We start from the raw sequence: 15,488 nt of genomic DNA, 5'->3' as shown, positions 1-15,488 counted from the left end.
TGAGTTGACATTTTGCTGACTGCATTAATGATCTGATTGATTGGTCTGAAAGCTGCAGCAGATTGACGTGAAGAGACTAAAGGATTCGTGCAGGTTTGGTTGGTGGTTAGAAAGTGATGGTACAAACACGCGAGCCTCATTCTTCACACACTGACCACACAATTAACATGGTGGTGATTATCAGTGAGTCTGAGCTGCTGTTACACCTGCCTGTGAAGGCCCAGCACACCTCACCCATTAAACAGAGCTTGGTTACTTGAAATATTTATATATGTATGTGCACTACAGACACTGTAGTATGACTAAAACTGATTCACATCTAGAGTGGAGCCGTCTGAGAGGCTCAACATGGTCTAATGGACAGATTTAGACAAAGAACTTAGACTCAAAGCAGGCTATCAGAGGGGAAAGGAGCAGCACCACACTTAACACTTACCCTGCTACACATAAATGTCCCCCATTATGAGTTTGACTTGAAGTATTGGCTTCAGAATGTGCCTAAATTAAAAGGACTTTACATGCAAAATGTCCATAAGGGTTTATGTTCAAAGATTGAATGGGGAATATTTGTGTTTGTATGAATGTTTTATTTGTTAAATCGTAATGTTGAAAATCATGTATTATACTTGTGTTTGTCTGTAATTAATGTGAGGTTAATACAGATAAACTAATAACATAAAACATGAGGAGCTTGCTCTGTTGTGCAGTTACTGGTAAAACCAGCAGAGGGGGCTGAGCGGTTGTCATCGTGAGGGAGAGGTTTCCCTCTTCCTGTGGTGATAAAAGAGAGAAAGACGAGCGGAGTTCTGGTTTTGGTCCCTCAGTCTCAGATGGATTATGGCTCCCAGGAGGATGGAAACCAAACCGGCGATCTTCTGCCTGAAGACGCTGCTGCTGCTCTACTCCTTCATCTTCTGGGTAAGAAAACCTGTTCTTCATGTCTTATTTTAACTTCAGCTAAATCCTGTCTCACAATCAGATCCAAGAGCTCAACGGGTTTGTTTAAAACATGTTTAAACTGCTGAAATGTCATTGAAATCCTCAGACTGAAATAGTTTGAATAGGTGTAAATTTGATCAATTTTAGAATAAGCTGCATTAATTAAACATGCAGGTGAGTAGATAAAAACTTCAACAATTTATCTATTTTTAAAGTGGACAAAGTCAAAGGTCATAGGATCGGTAATTATCTGGATTCTGAGGAATGAGTAGGATGAAGCCAGAGCTCTGACACCAACCTGAAAATGAAGACATGGACCTCTGGAGAGGGCACTGCTGAAACAACACCTGATAACAGGAAGCAGTCATGTCAGTAGAGCTGATCAGAATATTCTTTCTGTCTCTTTCAGGCTCAGGTCTGGTTGTCTTAGTCCAGCTCCTGTTTTGTTTCATAATCAACAATCTGTATTTCCGAACCATCTTTAATTTGTTGTTGTTAGTTTGTCCAACTTTTCACTCAACCTTTATTTTCTAGGCCTGATCAGTTGCTCAGTCCTATTTCTTATTATTGTTCACTAGTTTGTTTGTTTGTTTTTTTCCTGGTCCCAGTTATTTCCTTTCTCAATACATTGCCCTGTTGATTAGCAGCCTAGACGTGGTTGTTTATTGTTAGTTGCTTTCCACTGTAACCCATACAGCTATATTGCCCTAGACTGATTTTTTTAAACCATTCAGGTGGCTGTGTACCATTGATTGTTACCTAATGGATTATGCTAGTTACTTTCTAGTCCTCAGTTATGTTTCTTCCCAGTTGTCCTAACAAGGCCTGAATTCTGGTGCTAATTTTAGTCCAGTCCCATTTACAGTCTAGTCTGGGCTGCTACCTGTTCCTCATTACAATCTTCTCCCAGCTGTTGTCTTTTTTTTACACAGTCCTGTTTGCAGCCCTCTGTGTAGTTTCTATCTCAGTTTGTTGATTACTCTGAGTTGATGTTTTCTAGTTGCTTGTTGCCTAGGCCGCCTTGATGCCGATGACCTAGGTTTTTCAAAGAGTCTGGCCATATCATTGCTGCAGCAGTTGACTAACACTACTATCTAGCCAGTCCACATTGTTTCCTTTTTAGCTAACTGTTGCCTACAAAACCCAGATTGTTGACTTGTCTGGTTTCTCGTCTTGTAATGCCTAAAGTTGCCATACCCTGTTGTTGAGGAGGATTCATTGTTTTGTATTCCTGATTGTTTACTTCACTGCTGTTTTTTACGGATTGTTGCCTTGTTTGAATTGTTTGCCCAATCCTGCAAATTGGGCTACATTTGTTTTTTGACTTTTCATTTATGCTGTTAGTTTTATAGGTGATAAACATTTTCTTGTCATTGTTGTTGCTTCCTATTTATCCTAACAAGGCCTACTTTCTGTTAAGAGTTTAGAGTATCCCTACTTGTTGCCTACAGTAGTCCTGTTTTTCCCCATTTTGTTTCCTATCCCTAATTTCTAAGCAGTCTGTCCTGTGGTTTTCTATTGCCTAAATCTGCTTAATCTACTTGTCATGAAAACAATGGTTGTGGCTGCAACAACTGATTGTTGCCTACCTCTGGCTGTATCCTAACATTGCTGGTAAGCCCCAGTTATTGACTGGTCTGTGTTGTTGTCATATAGAGTTTAAGTCACTTGGCCGTGGTTAATGCCTAGAGATTTGGGAGCCCAAATCATGATCTTGTCCAGGTTGTTGCCTTGTCCTGGTAGTTGCCTAGCCATTTTTATTGCTGTTCTTTCTATTGCAGTCCAGTTAGCTGTATTGCCCAAGATATTGCCCCAGCTTTAGCTGTTGCTTAGACTGAGTTCATTGAGTTCAGCTTCTTTTCCAGTCTTGGTTGCTATTGGATTTTTAGCATCTGATCATTGTCAGGTCCTTCCTATTGCAGTGGCCCATTTGTCCTAATGAGGACTGTGTTTTGTGTGGTCTTAGAGATCTAACCAATAGCACAGACTAACTTCCTCTTGCTCTGAATGAGATTTCAGTGTTGGAGAGACTGTTTTCTCTCGATGGACGCTGACTGTAGTTCAGTCTGTCAGAAAAATTTTACCTGCTGAGTATTAAATTTAATTTAATTATCATTAAATTAATATTTAATATTGACCTTATCTGATCTATTTCTTTTCCAGATTCAAACGTTAGTCTTTCATAACAGATTTTACAACAAAATAATCTAGTGCAGAATCATGTGAGTCACATTTTACTATAAATGCCATTGTCTTTGTTGCTGGCACAAAGTAAATGATAAAGATATCGAACATTATTTCCCGCTCCATTTATTGTTGAAGTGAATCAGATTTTTTTTTTAATCTTCCCAGACACAATCTGTTGTCTGCTGCACAAACACAAACTCCCACTTTTATCCCGAATCAAACCAACCTGACGTGACTCCAGCTGACAGACGGCTTTCTTGTCATCTGCGGAGTGTTTCAACATCCCAGCATGACTCCTTTTGAAACGCTCATACAGGCGCAGCAGGCAGCCCGGCACGACCGGGAGTCAAAATCAAATGCCTCCTTCATTTATCTCCTGCCAGCAGCCAGTGCCTTTTCTCCTCTTTCATCCTGTGTCGGTCTTACTCCCAAATCTGATCAGGCGTCCTCATAAACCACCTGAACAAGACATAGTATCCAGATAGAGAGCTGGCTCATCAGAAAAATTAGTTATAAATCATGAAACTGATATTTGCATGAGAGGTCCTCAAGAGAATTTACAGTGATTTTCAAAACAAGGGAATTTCACCTTGTTAGAACCTTTTAAACAAACCTTTTAATAAATATGTCAGGTGATTTTGTTTGTACACTGTGCTCAAATATTGTTATATTTTTAGTTTGAAAGGCTGAAATCAGATCCACGGACTCATGTAGCATAGAGAAAAATTAAGAACCAAACTGCAAGAAGAAGAAGAAGAAGAAGAACTGCAGATTTGAATCACATTTCATATGTTTTTTGTTTTTATTTATTTATTTTTATAATTACCAGTTTTGACAAGGAGGCTGGTATTGAGAGTTGGTGATGGTGGCCCGGGTGCTTTTAAGTGCTTTGGTAATTATTTTTTATTGATTTTTATGATGTCTGTGGACAGTTGACTTCAAAATAAAGGCTGAGATTGGTGTTGGGAATGATGTGACCTATGGACGCCTACCCTCCTCCCATTATGCCCCACAATCTTTTTCTTTTAAACACAAATATATTTAAATATATTTGTATCATTATAGAAACCTGGTCTATAAACACAAACCTACCACCTACTCTAGTAATCTCAGTGTCCATCTTGTACTACATCTACTGACAACCATTCATCCAATCCACTCTGACTGGGTGGAGCACACATTTCCACAGTGGTGTTTTTTGGGAATGTTTTTGAGGACATTCCCTGACATTAGTGCACTCTGAAACCTCTTTGCTGCTAAATTTAACTGTCACAACTAAGTGCCGAACCGTAAAATGGATGCAATTATTATTGAAGACATCCGATGAGCTACCCCGGAGCACAACGAGTGAATTAAACTGGAGTGAAAACACCACTGCAGACATTATGAGTTTGTCAGAGTTACTTTTGCTCTTCTTCTGTGTGCTCTGACTGTGTCTGCAGCTGCTGAGCTAAATTCTTTCAGCTGGTTTCAGCTGTATGTAGCATCCAGTTTGTCATGGGGATGCTGGTCCAGCTTCTTTTCCCATCTGTTTGTCACTTTGTCACTTCACTGTCAGAGTCTGCAGAGACATGTGGTGCTTAATTACAGTCCCAGCTTCTGTGTGCGGTTCAACACGTCTGCTGCACAGCTTTAACTTCTTTTGCAGATTAAACTTTTGCAATAAGAATGATTTCTTTTGACTGGACAGAAAACATTGTAACTTGCTTTACGTACCAACTGTATAAAACTAAAACGCCTTTATGCTTCCTTATGAATGAATGATGAGTTTATAAGGGATCTGTGGTCATATGAGGTTCATGTCTTCATCAGCTGTTTGTGAACACTAAAGTTTTTGTTGATTTTTATTTTTTATCATGGCTATGTAGTCTTTTCACTAAATTGCTAAATAAATAAATAAATAAATAAGAAGTCTACGTCTTTTTTTGTCTCATATTATAATAAATTATTCAATTCCCAACCAAGTAAAATGATAAAAACAGCCCAGGTCATTACCAAAATTATTTGTTACTCTTTTTCTACACTTGCACATCAGTGATTTGTCTCTAATTTGAAATTGTACTGTATAACTGTATATTTAAATGCTGCTTTTGTCCAGTTCTTCAAAATAGCCACTAAATATAGCAACAGGCATATCATCATAAAAATGATGTTAGCTAACATAACATATATATTTTAAAAAGAGAGAAATTCGCACTAATAAACCATCTACCAAAATGTTAGTGGGTTATTTTGTTTTTTTTAATAGAGCAGTTAATACAATGAACTGAAATAGATTAAAATGCAAATTACAATCAATCAATGTAGAGTTTTTAAGTTTTTCTTTTCTTTTTCTTTTACACTCATTTTTTAAACACTCCTTCAGGTGACAGGGGTGGTCCTGCTGGTGGTGGGGTTATGGTGGAAGTTCATGTTGGGTCCCTACATGTTGCTGATCTCTAGCAGCCCTTCCAGTGCTCCCTACGTCCTCACTGGCACCGGCGCTGCCATTGCCCTGTTCGGACTGTTCGGCTGTTTTGCCACCTGTAGGGGGCGTCCTTGGATGTTAAAACTGGTGGGTCTTCCAGCTTACTCGGAATTTGTTAACAAATGTCTGACTAAACCTTTTATGAGGTTTTTTTTTTATGTGACTAAAGGTTTCAAAATTAAAAAATCTCTGCTAACTAATACATCTATCAAGTTTTTAGGTTTAATGACCAGTTAACTTGCTCATTCCGTATGGTGTGACTCCTTGTCCAACCTCATGACCTTTGATCTCTCCTCAGTACGCAGTGTTTCTGTCTCTGGTCTTCATGACTGAACTCATTGCTGGGATCTCTGGATTTGTCTTTCGTCATGAGGTCAAAACACACTTGAGAGTTTTCAGAATACCTTCAAAAAACACAGCTGCTCATTCTGACCAATATCTGTCTGTGTTTGCATGTTTAGATTAAAGGGACATTCCTCACTGCCTACAGTGCAGCAGTGATGAGATACGACGGACGAGATGACAGGAGTGTGGCAGTGGATGGTGTCCAACGCAGAGTAGGTGTTTTCCATGATCCACTCATTAATGTTTCGTAAGTAGTATATTGGAAACTAAAAAGTTACCTCTAAACTTGCCAAGTATCTTAATAAAAGAAGCAACTTTTGGGTGGTCCCTTATTCACAAAGGGTCACCATGGGAGGAAGTGGCACGTTTTATGCTGGTTGCCCTTCCTGACATAACCCCAAAGGATTTTGTGTCCTCTACTGAGACCAAACCAGGGATCTTTTACTTGTCAAGTTAAAGTCCAAACTGCTAGTCTATGGAGCATTTTACCTTATTACCAACACCTACATTTGTTCTTTCTTTTGGGTGTTCCTCAGGGTCATATTGTTGGTCTCTTATAGTTTTAACTTTTAAACAACCCTCTGTGGCATTAATTTTATTTTATTTCTTTAGAGAGCAAATATTTCACTTTACTTCTTGCAAGCCTGTCGGTCCCTATTCATGGATCAGTCAACAAAGTTGTCCTCCCCTTGTTTTACTAAAGGCAATAAGGGGTACCAAAAATGTCAGTGTCACTGTTATATATACACACACACACACATATACACACTCCTGTGGTAGCAATCAAATATATTTCAAATATTGATGCACATGTTTTATTAATGCAGTTATTCAAACATATAAAAATGATATAACTACTTTTATTTTATTAAACATGTCTCATGTCATTAAAGAACTTCTGAGCCCCGCAGGGGACATGGGAGGAAAAAAAATTAAGACGGACTTTTGCGAGATCTCGCAAAACTATCTTGGGATCTCGCAAAAGTTTTAGCCGCATTCTTCCCGTTAGCTCGAAGCTAACGGGAGGTCGAGACCTACTATAGCCGGGAGGAACACTGCTTTCCCGGCACATCGTGTCTCGACCTCCCGGTCGGCTTCGAGCCGGCGTCCGAAGAATGCGGCTAAAAGTTTTGCGAGATCTCGCAAAAGTCCGTCTTAATTTTTTTTTCTCCCATGTCCCCTGCGGGGCTCCGTAAAGAATAAAGATTTTAAGGGTTGGTGTGATAACTAAATATGCAGTCTGCATGAGGACAATAACATACAATAGAGATAATTAATTTCCTAATTAAAAAAAACAAACAAAAAGAAGCAAAAGGAACAATGTCAGAGACTTCATAGGCAGAGAAACTTGCTGATATGTCCAGCGTTCTTTTATGCAGATTTTACACTGATGACGTCTTTCACACATTCAGAAACAAACATGATGAGATGTTGAAAAGTGGTGATTTGGTTGTCTCTGTTTCTTCAGTTACACTGCTGTGGAGTTTATAATTACACCAGCTGGTTCAGAAGTGTGTATTTTCCCATCAGTGGGATTCCTACCAGCTGTTGTGTTCATGTCTCTGACTGCAATGAAGCAGACCTGAAGAACACCACTCTGGCAGCACAGAAGGTCTACAAAGAGGTCAGGAAGGCACAAATAATACATGAAGAAAATTCAGTTCCCAAAAGTTTTCATTTGCATTTGCTTTTTTGTGGAGATTATTAAGATTATTATAATTATTAAGTCTAACAACCACAATTATGCTAAGTGGTCACATGATGGTGATCCATCAGTCTGTATTTACTGCAAATCACTTTACCCTGTCTCCGCAGGGTTGCTATGAGCTGGTTGTGTCCTTCATAGAGAGCAACATGGGAATCATTGCTGGAGTTACCTTTGGTATTGCCTTCTCTCAGGTACTAAACATGGCCTTTGGAATCTATAGGAGACAATAGGAGACAGTGACACTGAAGCAGAAATAAAATCCATCTCTCTGTGTTTTTTAGCTGGTCGGTGTAACTCTGGCCTGCTGCTTGTCTCACTTCATCAACAGCAACCAGTACGAGATGATCTAACAGGTAATCCACACGTCCCCGGCACTAACCTATCACTTTCTGATGGACACTAACTAACCAACCAAGGTGTAGCGTAACTAACCAAAGCTACACTTAACCCACCTGAAAGTGAGATCTAACAACAAAAGTATCCTAAACTAGAGTGTTTATGCATAGGAAAAAATATAATAGGAATGTGTGCATAAAGCATAAAACACAGCTTTGGTAAGAAAGTACTTACCAGTAGAAAAAGGCTATATAAGTCGCAAATCTAGATCTTAACCTACTTCTAACTCATATCTACCTTACTTCAAACCTACATGTAGACCTTGAACTAAACCTAACTTACATCAAACACAGAGAACCTAGCCCAAATCTACACTTAAAACTACCCCAAACCTAGAGATACACAACCAATGCAAGTCTAGATCTTGACCTAAATCAAGCCTAACTAATACAAACTGAGACCTTCACCTATACAAAACATTAACCTTTACCCAACCTATATAACCTTTCACAATCCTACATCTATCCTGACCTACCTCAATCTACCATCTACCCCAAGACTATACCTTAAACCTACTCCTAACCTAAACTACACCTTACCTGCGGGGATAGCTGGGGCCAGGGATAGCTCAGTAGGTAGAGTGGTTGCCCCATGATCGGAAGGTCGGGGGTTTGACTCCACTGAACGGCTACCCTGAGGTACCGTCCCTACACACTGCTCCCCGGGTGCTGCATTGGTGGCTGCCCACTGCTTCACTGGGTGAATGAGTTAAATGCAGAGGAGTAAATTCCCCATGGGGACTAGCACATACACATTATGACATTATTATTATTATTATTATTATTATTATTATCTCAAACCAAGCTAAAACCTAAAGCTACACCTAGCCTACCCCAAGACTCAACATTAAACTTACTCCCAACCTAACTCCAACCTCAACTATATTTGATGTACCCCCAATATAGACCTACACCTAACTTACACTAAAGCTGAACACACCCAACTTTAATCTAAAGTTTACCTGACCACATTCTCAACTCTTTAAGTGAATGTAAAACAAGCATGTGCTGTTGTTTACCTCCATCTCCTTTGTCTGTTTTCTTTTGCAGGAAAGTGAATAAGATGTACATCACCATGGAAACCTTAGGAAAAACACACACATACAAACACTGTTAGCATTCCTCTTGTATTTATTTTGTGTCTTGCTGTGAAATACTGAAAATTGACCCCTTTGTGTTCTCTCTCTTTGTGTTGTTAGGATCTTTCTTTGTATGTGTGTCAGGCTCAGGTCCTGAAAAAACCTGTTGTCAGTAACAATCATATTCAGAAAGCCCTCTTAGGGGCACCAGAACACTTGAAAGGCTTTCACATTTTTAGGTTAAAGTTGAAATTTGATTCTGTGGCAGTGTGCTGTGTTTGAAAGACGTGTTGTTCATGTTTCATATTCTGTGTACTGTGATGTGACAGATTTTATATTTCTGTTTTCTGAATGACAAACTCACTGATAACTATTTGAGACATGCAATGTTTTCAACAAAATAAAGGAGGCTGCGTGTTGTGTCGATAAATCCAACATAAGAAAACCTTACATGTAACTTTACCTTGACATAATAGCATCACACAGTTGCTGCAGCTTTGTCAGCTCCACATCCATGTGAATCCATCCACAAGAATCTCCTGTTTACCCACATCCCCAAAGGTGCTCCATTAGATTGAGGATATGGTGTCTGTGGAGGCCAGTGGAGTACAGAGAACTCACTGTCAGGTTCAAGAAATCACTTTGAGATATAGTTTCGTGACATGGTGCGTTTTCCTAATGGAAGAATTATTAGGATAGTTAACAATACATAGGTAGACTGTGGCTTTTAAACAATGCTCAGCAAGAAAATATCCATCACACCTTTACACCAGAAAAAAACTAAACCACTGATACAAAGCTGGAGAGACCCTTTCTTGCATGTCATTCATCAAATTGTAAACCCACCATCTGAATACTAAAGCTGCCATCTTCTTGAGCTATTTTGTCTTAGAGAGCAATCATATGTTCAGAGTCGCTTAAATCAACTTTCTTTTCCCTTCTCATGCTCACTTTGAACTTCAGCAGGTTGTCTTGATTATTTTATACATGCCTAAATGCATTAGTGCCATGTGATTGGCTGATAAGATATTTGTGTTAATAAGAAGCTGACAAGTATACCTACTGCTGTTTGGCATTATTTAAAAAAAGAGCATCCTGGTAATAAACTAAAATACACAGTGAAAATAAATACTTTATGGCTGGGGAAGAATTCAGTCGTAATATAATGTGGAGCCAGACGGGGGCAATGTTTTACACATCCATCCATTAGAGACAGACCACCATAATCACACATAACACACAATTTAGGATCACCAGTTAAGCTAGCATGCATGTTTTAGAACTGACTGTGGGGAACCAGAATTCCCTGAGTGGATCCATGCAAACACGTTAGAACATGTGAAATAATCTTTAAAATAGTCATTTGTGGAAATGAAAACAACAGCATGAGATTGTGAAAACCTTCCTTATATGGAATCAGAAACTTCTAGTGAGTTTTAAAAGTTGTAATATTTTAAATTAAATTTGTAATGAACATTTAGTAACATCATCCTTGACTCCTTTGAAATATAATCTAGTCTGATTTTATAATCATTATCATTATATATATTATTTGATCTATATTTTTTTGATTTATTTGAGCTACCTTACTAAGTCCTGATGTACTAAATAAAGGACATCTTGGGCTTTCCGTTGATATCTGATGTGTTTGGGTGGTCTCTGTTACCTCCAAATAGGAAGGAAATCACAAAAAACGTTTCATGGGAAGATTCTTTTTTCCTGGGTTCTCAGGAGGATATTGATGTTTATTTGTTTGTTCATACAAAAGTAACATTTATTTCTCCCCAAAGAGGGGGGACAAGGTTGCATCAGTCAAAACGTGACAAACAATATAAAATAAAACAAAGTCTTAATAATATATTTAAATTTTAATGTAACTACTGTTTTCGTTGTAAACCTTAAATGTAAATAAATATATTATTTCCAAAGCTTTATTTTTATTCAAGTCAGTTTATAAACAATGCAACACTATCCGACGTTCTCCGTGACGTCACACCCTCTGTGATTGGCTGTGATCGTGATCCCATGTTTTGCTCCGCCCCGACTCTCCTGCCTCCCTAACAACCACCACCGGCCCGACCGTCTGCAAGATCCCTTTTCCGGACAGCTTTAACGGGCAGAAGCAGCGACTTGGTACCCAGGAACCACAGCCGACATACGGTAAGCTGACGTAGGCGCACTGCCGCCGGTGTTTACCCGTTTTAAAAGTAGACTTAGCGAGCTAACGGTACCCGGAATCACCCGCTGGCTGGGGTGGCGAGGCTAATAAGAGCAGCTGTGCGGTCATTTGTTCCGGTTAAAATGAAGATTCAAGCGGTGTAAGCGTCGCTAATTCACAGTTACATAGACTGGAAGGATGGTTTATTGGGCCCGCCTGTTCAAAGGTCCCCTGGTTTAGCTTTAGAATGAAGCAGGTAGAGGCCGGTGCCGTGATTCCCCTTCATTTCCGTGTTTTCTCCTGCAGACCCCCCTCCTCCTCTGCCCGGGCTGCCACCGCAGGTGTTCAAGCTGTTTTTAAAAAAACGTTGCCAGCACCTCACGTTTATTTGCATGCGAGGCTGTGGCTGTGCAGCACAGAGAGATTTAAATAATGCAAACCGATCTTCAGCAGCAACAGAGGTGGCTGAATATGAAGTGAGTAACGGCGGTGAGGCGGGGGGAATCCGATGTCCGATAATGGATGCAGGATATACTGTTAAAGCTGGCTAGTTCCCCCATCCCTGAGCTTTGTAGTTAAATCATGAAGGCCTCAAATGACCCTGCAGATGTCATGGGTGTCCAGCATGTCCAGGAGATGTCCTGGATATGCTGGGTCTCCATTTGAAGCTGCTTCATCCTTCCTCCTCTTCCTTTTGTGTTTTTATATCAGGTTTATGCCTCTGGGGTCAGCTGGAGTCCTGCAGCAGAAACACGGGGCCCTCAGCTCAGGAGCTGGCCCATTTTGGAGCAGTGAGTGCCTCCGCAGTCTCTCAGTAATCCTTTAAGGAGCATTAGCGGGCTAAGTTTGGCGCTGCGACCGCTGGCCAACACGGGCCCTCATCAGCCGCCGTCATGCAGATACCTGACTCCTACAACCAGAAGAACTCGCTCTTCAACGCCATGAACCGCTTCATTGGCGCTGTCAACAACATGGACCAGACAGTGATGTTGCCCAGCCTGCTGCGGGACGTCCCGCTGGACGACAGGGATGACCTGAAGCCGACAGAGAACGGGGATGGTGGGGATGACGGTGGTGGCACAGGTAGCACCAGCCCCACTCACGACAGCGCCTACTTCCAGCCTGATACTGACATGTACAGCTCATACATCCTGCTTAAATCCATCCGCAATGACATCGAGTGGGGCGTCGTGCAAGGCGAGGAGTTGCGGAAGGAGAAGGCGGGTGTGGCCAGCATGGTGGTGGCAGAGGAGGATGACCTGGAGAAGCAGTTTCACTTCCACCTGAATGGACTCCACGCGGTTCTGTCGAAACTGACGCATAAAGCTAACACACTGACGAATCGCTACAAGGAGGAGATCGGCTGCAGAAACTGAGCGCTGAATGTCCTGACGGTTGGCGCTCTATGGGTTTTAGCTCAGTAACTACAAGCGAAGGAAGGAGCATGTGCAGACGCCAGAATTCACTTAAAAGCTTTTTCACAGCCCACAGTGGTGGATATCATTGTGTTAAATTAACTAGCCAGTCCCAAAAACGGTGAATAAAAATATCTGCAGATTGATTGTGTGACTGGAACAATTTGGGCATTTTTTGTCAAATAATGAGAACTACAATTTTAATAACAGTTATTCAGTCAACTGAGTCCTTGTAAGGGTCGTTAAATCATCTTAAATGCCACGTTTTTGTATTCACCGGCAGCTTTTTGGATCTCATTTTGGCACATGCACTGATGCTGACTTCATTCATTATAGCCGATTTATGCTTTGGTCTTTTTGAAGAGACTTGGCAGGGACATCAGTATATGTCACTAAGCACAAAGCTGATTCAAGCTTTAAAATTCTGAATTAAGTCTGGATCTGTGCTACTAAAGTCAGTACAGTAATGAATTTGTAGAGAATGTTTTCACATGAAATCAAATCACCTCAAATTAATACGTTTAAGAGATAGATGATGGGTATGCAGGAGAAGGACAAAGGATCTAAAATTGATTAATTTTGAATATTTGGGTGGTTTCATCAGAAGAAATCTGTTGCACTTCTAAACTACTGTAAACAAACATAACCTTAAAAAAACAAACAAACCCTAAACTAAACCATTTTAAATGAAATAGGATCCTGGTATAATCCCTGTGGAATGCCACTGAGCCAGAAATCTGTCTCTGATTCCAATAACTCTTTCTTTGGCATACTTTAAACACCTGAATCCACTGTTTGTCTTCTGGATATGACATCTTGTTAAGATTCGGCAGATTAGAGTGTCTCTGCTCTGACCTCCCTACAGCAGTTTGTAGTTGAAGAGCTAAAACATGTTCTTCATGGACTTCCCTTTTTTTTTTTTTTTTTTTTTTTTTCCCTTGAAGACTTCGTCGAGGTGGTGGGCTGCTTGCATTCTATTTTCAGGGTTGACGTTTGTCCGTTTAAAAGAAACAAAAAAAAAATCTCCTGACATCCTTCATTTCATGCTGCAAATTCCAAACTATGCAAACACACGAGAGCACAAAAGAAGCTGGCTTGACATTTCTGTACAGCTTTAGACGCACAAAAAGGAGAAAATATGAATCCTTAAATTTCCCAATCGTAATAAGAACCCAGTTCTCATGGTGCATGATCGTTCATAACCTGTTAACATCTCCTGACAATCGATTGTAACCAGACCACAAATTCTCAGTTCTTTGGTTTAACTTAAATGTGGAAGTTCTGATATTTTAAAGATGCCACAGTTTGTCCATTTATTAAAGGACTAAAGCACCTTATTTTTAAAATTTTAAGGAGTTTGGCAGAAACTCATTGTTTTTGTCTGGTTTCAGCTGAATAAAAGAGAAGGTGTAATGAATGGTTATTGGCTGATTTTTGAACTGAACTTAAAGAAGCGAATGTTTTGTTTGTCGTCTCAAAGCTTTGTTAATGAATTGAACACTGTGCTTGATGGTCGATGACATGTGAAGGCGTTCTGGAGTCTGTGTGTGTGAAGAATGCTGGGTGTACATATACTGATGTTTATTGGTTTTTCTATTTCTGTCCAGTTTGACCATTAAAAGATTTTGGTGTGTATTTTTGGTCTTTTCGTTCATCAAAACTTACTGACCACATTTGGGGGAAAAAATGGTTTCCGTATTGCTGCAACCATCTACAGCTCCAGACCACGTGTTACCATGACAACACTAGTGGCATGTCAGCATGCCGAAGAAAGGTGACACTGTGACGTTTTCTGTTCTCATTTCTGTCTCTGCGCTTGAAACAGAGCTTCTTCCTGGAGTTTTTAGAAAAGTGGCAACTGTTGTAGTTTAACCCCAACAATGATCTTTGTCCAACACTAACCCAGCAGTTTTAATGGTAATTAAAAACTGAATCTGCTAAGTTTCAGAGGTAGAGGTGGTTTCAGATGCTTTTTTAAGGGATCATTTTGCATTTCATTATGTTGTGGTTTTGCAGACATGTGACCACTAACCACATGACATTAAGTTATGGTAAATGGTCTGTATTTGTATAGCGCTTTTACTAGTCCCCAAGGACCCCAAAACGCTTTACACAACCAGTCATCCACCCATTCACACACACATTCATACACTGGTGATGGCAAGCTACATTGTAGCCACAGCCACCCTGGGGCGCACTGACAGAGGCGAGGCTGCCGGACACTGGCCCACTGACCACCACCAGTGGGCAACGGGTAAAGTGTCTTGCCCAAGGACACAATGACCGAGACTGTCCAAGCCAGGGCTCGAACCGGCAACCTTCCGATTACAAGGCGAACTCCCAAGTTATCATTTGTGATGTGTGACAATCATGGTAACTGAATGATCAAGTAAATAAGGCCCCAGTCACAGGCCCAGAAACCAGTCTGAAACCACTTGTCATGAAGGAATTCATATTATTGTTATTAAGTATTTACCAACTGTTTGCTGATGGTTGATTGCATTCAAAGGGGAAATGATAGCTAAAGCCTCTGTTACACAGTCATGTTAGTGACCACCTGGCACTAGGAACAAATGTCTATTCCCCAACCAGGTGACAAATACCTCCTTATGCTTGGTTTAGTTGTTGGCGTCTTGCAGAGGTCATATTTTGCTTTGAAGTGATGGATTTGTCCACAAACTCCATCCAGCTGCCCTCTGAGCTGTAGTGAAACAAAAAATGTAACGAACTGGAAATGGCGGCCCTTTGCCTCATGCCTTGTGGGCACGACATCACATGAGAAACCTCAGCAGAAA

At 40.4% G+C, this 15,488-nt stretch overlaps 2 protein-coding genes across 2 annotated transcripts; both read left to right on the top strand.

Moving 5' to 3' along the window:
• The first annotated feature begins 692 nt into the window (after positions 1–692).
• Positions 693–10,903, top strand: LOC146547093 (tetraspanin-7-like). The gene is made up of 8 exons (XM_085265758.1): positions 693–918; positions 5,492–5,680; positions 5,892–5,966; positions 6,055–6,150; positions 7,407–7,562; positions 7,754–7,837; positions 7,928–7,999; positions 9,092–10,903. Exons 1-7 carry the CDS (start codon positions 838–840, stop codon positions 7,994–7,996), a joined length of 750 nt encoding a protein of 249 aa, XP_085121884.1. The 5' UTR covers positions 693–837; the 3' UTR covers positions 7,997–7,999; positions 9,092–10,903.
• Positions 10,904–11,123: 220 nt separating this feature from the next.
• On the top strand, positions 11,124–14,328 carry LOC146547092 (mid1-interacting protein 1-B-like). Its single transcript, XM_085265284.1, has 2 exons — positions 11,124–11,280; positions 11,990–14,328. Exon 2 carries the CDS (start codon positions 12,172–12,174, stop codon positions 12,652–12,654), a length of 483 nt encoding a protein of 160 aa, XP_085121410.1. The 5' UTR covers positions 11,124–11,280; positions 11,990–12,171; the 3' UTR covers positions 12,655–14,328.
• The last annotated feature ends 1,160 nt before the right edge of the window (positions 14,329–15,488 follow it).

Source organism: Mchenga conophoros, linkage group LG23, assembly GCF_057382185.1.
Source record: "Mchenga conophoros isolate Kocher_MC1m ecotype Shallow Benthic linkage group LG23, M_conophoros_male_GT1.1, whole genome shotgun sequence".
Classification (NCBI taxonomy): domain Eukaryota; kingdom Metazoa; phylum Chordata; class Actinopteri; order Cichliformes; family Cichlidae; genus Mchenga; species Mchenga conophoros.
The sequence above is the reverse complement of the archived record's forward strand: the minus strand, read 5'-3'. Positions and strand labels throughout refer to the sequence as shown.